The sequence below is a fragment of the Helianthus annuus genome, chromosome 16 (genome assembly GCF_002127325.2).
Source record: "Helianthus annuus cultivar XRQ/B chromosome 16, HanXRQr2.0-SUNRISE, whole genome shotgun sequence".
Lineage (NCBI taxonomy): Eukaryota > Viridiplantae > Streptophyta > Magnoliopsida > Asterales > Asteraceae > Helianthus > Helianthus annuus.
Window position 1 is genome coordinate 10,869,079 of NC_035448.2, and position 9,512 is coordinate 10,878,590.

General features: G+C 28.2%; 1 protein-coding gene across 1 annotated transcript; it reads right to left on the reverse strand.

The window, feature by feature from the left end:
- Nucleotides 1-560: 560 nt before the first annotated feature.
- LOC110916141 (protein Dr1 homolog) lies at nucleotides 561-3,627 on the reverse strand. The gene is made up of 6 exons (XM_022160897.2): nucleotides 3,274-3,627; nucleotides 3,057-3,131; nucleotides 1,705-1,794; nucleotides 1,527-1,621; nucleotides 1,354-1,422; nucleotides 561-985 (listed from the first exon to the last, which is right to left on the reverse strand). The coding sequence occupies exons 2-6, from the start codon at nucleotides 3,109-3,111 to the stop codon at nucleotides 809-811; spliced, it is 486 nt and encodes a 161-aa protein (XP_022016589.1). The 5' UTR covers nucleotides 3,112-3,131; nucleotides 3,274-3,627; the 3' UTR covers nucleotides 561-808.
- Nucleotides 3,628-9,512: the final 5,885 nt, after the last annotated feature.

Here is a 9,512-nt window from a genome sequence, read left to right on the forward strand (position 1 = left end):
TCGATGTGCTACGATATAAATCTTCCGTTTCTAGCTATATCTTAAACGGGCGGGCGCCCCTCCCGCCCCAAGGAAGCTGCGCCCATGTTTAACGTTACTTGGTGCGCGTTCTTTTAGCGGATTGGGTTCTTTAGCAACATGTACCAAATGAATATAGACTGATTATATGGTATTCAATAGTTAAATTAAAATATTAATGCGGATTCCAGCTTGCTATAACAAAACATCATGTAAATAAGAGTTAATTGCTCGGATGGTCCCTGTGGTTTCAAGTTTTTTCACGTTTACTCCCCACCTTTTGAAAATAGCAGGTATTCTCCCTATGGTTTGTCATTTTGTTACTCGGATAGTCCCTAAGTAGATGTCAGTTAGTTTGAAAATAGCAAGTATGCTCCCTATGGTTTGTCATTTTGTTACTCGGATAGTCCCCATAGTAAATGTTGGGGGACTATCCGAGTAACAAAATGACAAACCATAGGGAGCATACATACTATTTTCAAAAGGTGAGGACTAAACGTGAAAAAACGTGAAACCACAGAGACCATCCGAGCAATTAACTCTGTAAATAATGGAAGCAACCTTCTATTTCATTTCCCAGTCAACAATAAATCATCCAGCCACATCATGCCTAACAAATGAAATGCAGCTTTGACTTTGACTAAACCTTACTAATCAGCAACCATATAGACATAAACTAAGAGTACAAATTACACTAAGATTCAAACTGGTAGCCGTAAAGTAAACTAAGCCAAAGGGACTTTGTACATGATAGGAGTTGGGGTTAACGAAGCTTGCCTATTCTTATAATTTAAAAGGGTTCTAAGAGTTGGCCGTTCAAACTTGATTCGGCTTCAGGCGGTTTGGGGGCGGTTGCAACACCGTTCATTCTAGCACGTGCCTCTGCAAACATCCTCTGTTGTTCCGCTAATGCTTCTTCTTCAGTCATCTCTGCTCCATTTGTGCATTTTCCACCTCTAACAGTATCCTGTTTAATCATTTGGTAATAAATGATTACCAATGTTTAATCATACTGTTTTTCATTATTTAACATATAAAATTAAATTTACTCAACCCGTACAATACACGGGGTTCTTAAAAATACAACATTTTTATTATTTAATATATAAAATTACATTTATTCAACCCATGTAATAAACGAGATTTTTAAATATATATTGTTTTATTATTTGATATATAAAATTACATTTATTCAACCCGTGTAATAAACGAGATTTTTAAAGATACATATATATTTTTATATTATTGGTATATAAAATTACATGTATTCAACCCGTGTAATACACGCGGTTCTATCCTAGTATGTTTATATAAGGTTAAAAAATAAATGATTACCACTGTTTCGAGTTTGTGTTGTTCGTACGCAGCATAAACCTCTTCTATGTAATCCCCAAAACCAAGAACCTTAAAAAATATATAGATCAATATTGAACTTTATCAAGTGCGAATAGTGAGGTGAAATGTGGAAAATATATGATTAATAGTGATTATATGAGTGATTAACAAACCTCTAACGCCTTGAGAACATGCTCTGGTGCGATGGTTCTTCTATCTTCTTTGCCACAGACTTCATTTGATTCTGATGAAACGAGATTAATGAACTCTGCAAGAGAGAAAATAAGAACAGTGAAGTCTTGAAGCAACTATTTTTTTATATAAGGATTTAAACTATCAAAAGAATCTCACCTACGCAACACTCAATCAAAAGATCTTGAGTGTCTCTTGCAACACGTACATCTGGAGGCAACATCTCCTTAATTATTTTAGTCATAGTAGCTGCAAACAAAATTTAACAGAAAAAACTTCCATTAGCATGAAACCAACGCTCGTATGATATAAAATTACTGCAACAAATTTGGCAACAGCATACGACAGTTAGGCCTATGATTCAACACGTTTTATGCAATTAACATAAACTATATTTGGATTAGCATCCAAGTAACTCTATACAATGGTGTTGCAAGAGCTAAATAGATATGTAATTCAACTTGGAGAAACAATGTTAAACTCTATGGTTAACAGAGCACTAGAGCAGCATTTGTATATCGAAACACAAAATCACAAGTACGCTAATCATCAACTTCCAGTATGCAACACTTCCACCAACATAAAACGAATACCGATCAGCATATCACATTTTTTACAGAACAAGTTTTTACACAGAACAACTAATTGACGTAAGATTTTTTTACTAAACTTTCACGGCTCAACAGATGGCAATCTTCTGAGTTCTGTGATTAAAAAAACTGTTGGGCATACATCCAAAAAGATAACTTTGCAGCAGGCAAAGAGCCTAAGATACAAGCAGACCTGGCGACAAGCTGGTTTGGGTAGCTGGCCCATGTGCCTCATACATACAAGTTAGCAAAGTATGCCCATAAAATTCAAGAAAATTCACATAACTACTCATTCATCCATAAAAATCGTCGACAAAATAATAAAATAATGTAGAGTAACACAACAGCGATTTAGTAGGCACAATAAGCCAAAATCAATAAGCAAAATATGGTCAAAAGAGCATCACAAGTTAAGTACCTTGGCAAAGAGTTGTTAGATTTTGAAACATGAAATTAACCCCAAAATTAACCGCACTCAAAATAAACTTTTTAACACACACCGACAGGTACGGGCTAATTATCCGTCTAGTCGACATTAGATATACAAAATCACTCTTACTGCTATTTTTAACATGTATACCATTATCTATGAATACATCATGATCAAATAATAAAATCAATTAAAAAAACTGATACCAGCTCTGACACTCAGATCTCGCACAGATGATAACAAAACCTACTAACAAATCTGAACAAAATTAAGTCACACAAAAGCTATTGTTTATCACATAATTTATTATTATTTAAAAAAAACAGAAAAAAAATCAAATCAAAATTAAACAAATAGATACACAAATAGGTAAGTAGATATACAACAAAATAGATAATCAACCCTATAAAATCAAATCAAACAACAAAAACCTAAAATTAAAAGCTTCAAACAACAAATTATGAGTACAAAACGATAGAAATCAAACAAACCTTTCGGTAATGAAGCGTCTTCTTTCGTCTTACCAACAATATCCATCGGTTCCATCTTCAACTCTTCAAATTAACCTAAAAACACTCATAATCATCAGATCTAAATCAATTTTCAACAAATTCACACATCTCAAACACAAATCGAATCAAACAACCACCGATCTAAACAATAACAAAATTTAGGGATCTGAAAACGATAAAAAGGATAAAAACTCACCGACGAAAACAAAGCAATCAAAACGACGTCGTGTATCGGACCGAATTCACCGATAAAAAGAGGCAATCAAAACGGCGTCGTATGACGGATCGAATTCAGAGATCGAAACGACGTCGTGTATACGGAAGTCGGAGGCGGAGACGATGGTGCACGATATAGAGAGTGCAGGCGACTAGGGCAAAATTCTCCAGGGCGCGTGGGAGAGTGCGCGTGGAGTGTTGACTGAGGGTGGGACCGGACGGGGTGTGAGGTGGAATGGGCGCGTGCGTTTGGGGTGAGAGTGGGGGGGAGTCATGGAGTTTGGGGTTTTATAGGTTTTGATTAAAGGTATTAAAGGATGGCCGTAAATGAAGAGTGGGTGTTTGATCATCGGTGAGAGGGATGATAGGATGTGTTCAGTGGTGCGTTACTTTCGATCACGGAGTCACCGATGGATCACGGGTCGTCGTATGTTGGCCTCTGGGTTTTGGGTTACGGCCCAAAGGTTATAGGGCCCAGTTGGGGGTCGTGGGCTTCTGGGCTTGTGGGAAATGGTCAATTGGTTATGGGTCATGGGTTTTGAAAATAACTAGTAACATAATACCCTTGCGCTATGCGGCGGGAATTCAATATGTAGCAGTTCGTTACGATACCGTCACTTAGTACAGCAATCGAAAGAAAAAAAAAAGATGATGGTACATATACCAGTAGTAATGTTGTTCGTTAAGAATTGTAATAACCCAAAACTTTAAACATCTTTCTATGCTAATAAATGAAAATCTTTTTTGGCTAATAACCCAAAACTTTAAACATCTTTCTATACTAATAAATGAAAATCTTTTTTGGACACGTGTCACTCCCAGGTGCATTCTCACCTTATTTTCCTATTTATCTTCCATATTAATTTTAAACAAAAAATTAGATAAAAATAAATATCTGTTTTTTCTATAAATAATTTTAAACAAAAATTTAGAAAAGGATAAACATTTGTTTTTATTATGATCATATAATAATTAGATAAGAATAAATATTTGTTTTTCTATAAATAATTTTAAACAAAAATTTAGATAAAGATAAAAGTTTGTTTTTATAACGATCATATAATAATAATAATAATAATAATAATAATAATAATAATAATAATGTACATTCGAGTTGGGTCGGGTCGGGTCATTTGTTTATTAAATGTATCCCGTGTGGGAATTGAGTTTGATTAGGATGATAAGTAGTGGAGTTCTGTTTTTCTTTACTTTCTTGATTGGACACGTGTCACTCCCTGGTGCATTCTCACCTTATTTTCCTATTTATCTTTCATATTAATTTTAAACAAAAAATTAGATAAGAATAAATATCTGTTTTTTCTATAAATAATTTTAAACAAAAATTTAGATAAGGATAAACATTTGTTTTATTATGATCATATAATAATTAGATAAGAATAAATATTTATTTTTCTATAAATAATTTTAAACAAAAATTTAGATAAAGATAAAAGTTTGTTTTTATAATAATAATAATAATAATAATAATAATAATAATAATAATTTTAAACAAAAAAATAAGATAAGAATAAATATTTGTTTTTCTATAAATAATTTTAAACAAAATTTTTTATAAGGATAAACGTTTGTTTTTATTATGAGTAGATTCAAAATTTATTTTTAAAAGATAAATCTTGACAACTATATGTGTTAACATATGACATTATATTTTATTCAACACGTGCAATATATGAGTTTTTTTAAGATATTTTTTTTTTATTATTTATTACATAAAATTACATTTATGCGAAACAAAAAAAACAAAGTAAAATGTTATAATAAGTAAATAGTACATCAAAGTTCATTTTTAAAAGATAAACTTGACGATTTATGTGTTAACATATGACATTATATTTAATTCAATACGTGCAATATACGAGTCTTTTTAAAGATATATCTTTTTTTATTATTTATTATCTAAACTCACATTTATGCAACCCGTGTAATACACGGGGTTCTAACCTAGTCTTTCTATACTAATAAACGAAAATCTTTTTGTACACATGTCACTCTCTGGTGCCTCCTCCCTTTTAATAATATATTACATATTAATTTTTATACACAAAATATAATATAATATTAATTAATATAGTTAGAGATAAACGTATAAATTCAAATTTAATTAATAATTATCTATAACAAATATAAATGTATCAAATAATATAATAAGTATAATATTATTTAATATATTTAGAGATCAAAAGTATAATTTCAAATTTAATTAATACTAAATTACTTTTTGAGTCCCTATGTTTTAGTGGTTTTAACCATTTGAATCCAAAATCAAAAAGTTTAACGTCCTGAGTCTCTAACCGCTCATTCACACCCCCTGTAAAAAAAATTCAAAAAACCTTTTGTAAGGCCAAGTTCTCTAAGTTTTCACAACTTATCGAAATTTTCATTTTACCCTAACTATATATATTTGTTAAGATAAAATATATTATTTGGATATAAACAATAATTAGTACTAAAGTTTCAAATCACATGTACAAGTAGTTATAGTATATAACTTAGAAGACTAAAATTACAAGCGGATTATCTAAATAAAGTACCAATTTATCTTAAAAGCGAACACTAAATGGTTTTTAACAGTGGTTCTAGGGAAAGAGTATTATACAAGATACTTATATGAAATGTTGTACTGTTATTTGTATTTGGAAAAGACATTTTTTTTGCTATTAAGTATATAACATTATATTTACTTAAGCCGTGTAATACACATGTTCAATATTTTCTTCCAGTTTTAAATTTATGTTACTATCAATATGTTTTCGTCTTTAAAAATTGTCCAACTTCCTAATAACATTGACTTTTAAATATTAAACTTAATTTCAATCATATTACGCAACTAAAGACATTATCGTCATGCTAAATAAAGACATTATATAATATTATAAAAAAATTAATTTGAATATTTAAATGTCAACTACTAACTAAAAAAGTTGTTACAGACGCTCAAATTTATGGTTTAAAAAACTTTTGTCCTACTTTTTTAAACGTATACTTTGTTTTTAGTATGATTTTTTAATATGTAATATTTTCTATATAATGATGATATCTGTATCTTGTCTCATGATCCATATATCTAAAAGTAGTATTTATATCAAAGTATTTATTATATCATTAATATACATAGTAGAATTTAATTACAATTCATTTACCATAACCTCATAACTTATAATTATTTTTTAAAATAATTACAATTTTATGATCATTATTATTTTTATTTTTTAGTGTTACTTCTTTTGAAGACATAATAAAATGGATTGTAGTATCTCAAAAGAGAAGTGAAAACTTAGAAAATTATTTTGAATAGCGAAAATATAACTGTTCTTTTGTTTTACTATTTTATCTAAATAAGTCATTTCATTAATAAAGATTATATACAAGTTTATAATTTACATTTTTTTCGTCATTTAACCCGTGTAATACACGGGGTTGTAAGCTAGTTTATTTATAATAAAAAACGGGGATCTTTAAAATTGATTCATGTGGATTATTATATATGATTAATTAGGTTAAAACCCCGTGTATTACACGGGTTGCAGAAATATAATTTTATATAATAAATAATAAAAAGATATATCTTAAAAAAACTCGTATATTGCACCTAGAGAGAGATAGGTTTTGTATTTTTCTTTAATAAAATATAATACTATTTACATATTATAACATTTTACTTTATTAAATGTGTTCTTAACTAATTTTTTGTTTAAAATTATTATTATTATTTAATATGATCATAATAAAAATAAACCTTTATCTTCTAATCTAATTTTTTGTTTAAAATTATTATTATTATTATTATTATTATTATTATTATTATTATTTAATATGATCATAATAAAAATAAATGTTTATCCTTATCTAAATATTTATTCTTATCTAATATATTTGTTTAAAATTATTATTATTACTAGTATTAAACCCTTGCGTTGCAGCGGTTATTGTAAAACTGTGTTAATTAGTACCAATGCTATACCACTGTCAGCAACCACTAACACCAGAAAAACTTGTAAAAACAAATTAAATAAAGACGAAAAAAATAACGTCGAGCGAAAAGCAGACGTAAAATCTTTGAATCACGAACGCTCGTTACAGAGAAATTAAAGCGAAACGTAAAACACAGAAAAAAAAATAACTAAGTCAATCCAGGACCCGCACGTTGGTCGAACTTGTTAAACAGAGAAAAATAGATATGTTGCGACGGGCCAGTCAAACGGGGAAAAATATATGAAAAAATATTGAACCCCACACGCATATTGCGGTGCATTAACTCACAAAATTTAGAATGAAACGAAAAACTTGGGAAAGATGATAAGTATGGTGGACCAAAATTGAAAATAAAAAAGAGTTGAGATTAAATTGCAAAAGATGAAAAACTTTGGGTTAAAAGTAAAAATACAATGGGTCTAAATTGCAAAATTGAAGTTATTTATTAATCTTAGATAATGATAAAAATAAATGATATGTATATATTAGTTAGTAATATTATTATTAAAAGAAATTTATTAAATAACTATAAATAAAATTTATGAGGTTGAAGGAGAGAATGACATGTGACATTATTTGTAGTCTTTTATTATAAGTTAGATTAGATTAGATTTAATATGAAAGATAAATAGGAAATTAATGAACTTTAATGTACTATTTACTTATTATAACATTTTACTTTTTAAATATGTATTCTCAACTAATTTTTTGTTTAAAATTGTTATTAGTATTATTTAATATGATCATAATAAAAAAATAAATGTTTATCCTTATTTAAATATTTATTCTTATCTAATATTTTTGTTTAAAATTATTATTATTATCTAATATGAGATATAAATAGGAAAATAAGGTGAGAAAAAAGATTTTCATTTATTAGTATAGGAAGATATGATTTTTAAATTTTCAATATTTTAACTAAAAAATCAACAAAATAAAATGTGTTTTAAAGAAAATAAGGAAACTCAATTTAAAATTTGAAAACAATAAATAATTTTAAATTAAAGAGATAATAAAACTAAATCAACTTATATTTTAAAATAAAAAATAAGAAAACTAATTTTTTTGAAATGTTAAAAGATGAGTCACGATTTCAATTATTAAATTAATTCGAAATGGTGAAAGATAAAATTGATATTTTAAACAAAAATACATAAATATATAACTTTTATTTTAAATTAAATAAATACATATATTAAATAATGGGTTTAGCGAGGACTCACCATATAATGATGATATGTGTCCTCAATTGAGTTTCTTTTATTATAGTAGTAAGATAGATAATCTATCAAAATTTAAAAATTTAAACATCATATAAATAAATTTACTTTATATGTTTAATCAATAAAATATTTCAATTTTAGTATTCTGTTAACTACAAATCTGATATGTATGGATTATTTTGTTTATTTATTTACGTTATAAATTCTAATTGTAGCTGACTTTGAGTTTGGGGAGTTTGGAAAGTGTGTTGGGTGCTTGAAGTTATCTTGTGAAATAACCCTAAGAAAACACAAAATAGTAGAGAAATGTAGACCAATCTGAATCAACAATATTGAATAGTAATTTTCCCCCCAAAGCAAATTTTGTAAATTAATATAGAGGAAATTACATGGTACCAAATGAATAAAATCTGTGATAAATTGTATTACAGATATACTGTTTGAATATGTTTTTCATGTTTAATATGATAGAAATTAGTTATCAGATTTTTAGTTTTTTAAATAGTCTTTTATAAATACTCGTGTTCAAAATGTTTACTTTAAACTATTTGGCTCCAACTGTAGCATCTATATGTTTAATCTAGGGGTGATTTTATACTTTTGCATTTTACCTGTATAGGTGATCTTGTAGCTTGTATGTATTCATACTATGATTTTTATGGGGGTAACACTCCAACTCTCGCGTCTCGACCTTTATCTTTAGGTTAGAGATAACTTCAACGCAATATCTAAACCGAAATTGCTATTATCAACCCATTTTAACACGAACCCATTTAACCTGATTTTTAAAACGGCCTACGCAAACAGGCCCACCCCGCTCATTTTATCGTTGTTTATGCATATCAAGAGTTTAACCATACGAAAAAAAACTAAACGATGATCTTGTGTCCCCAATCTCAGAACTATTCCAATTTGAGACCTAAAAATGTCTTGAATTTGTGAATTTTGTTCGAATCATTTAAAATATTAACAATAGAAAGAAAATACACAAAAAAAAAAAAAA

Excerpts from the sequence above, each read along its gene's own strand:
- LOC110916141 (XM_022160897.2), bottom strand. The coding sequence starts at position 3,111 with ATGGAACCGATGGATATTGTTGGTAAGACGAAAGAAGACGCTTCATTA. Across the intron at positions 1,622-1,704 it reads TTTGATTGAGTGTTGCGTAG|AGTTCATTAATCTCGTTTCA; the intron begins GTGAGATTCTTT and ends TCTCTCTTGCAG. Across the intron at positions 986-1,353 it reads AACACAAACTCGAAACAGTG|GATACTGTTAGAGGTGGAAA; the intron begins GTAATCATTTAT and ends ATGATTAAACAG.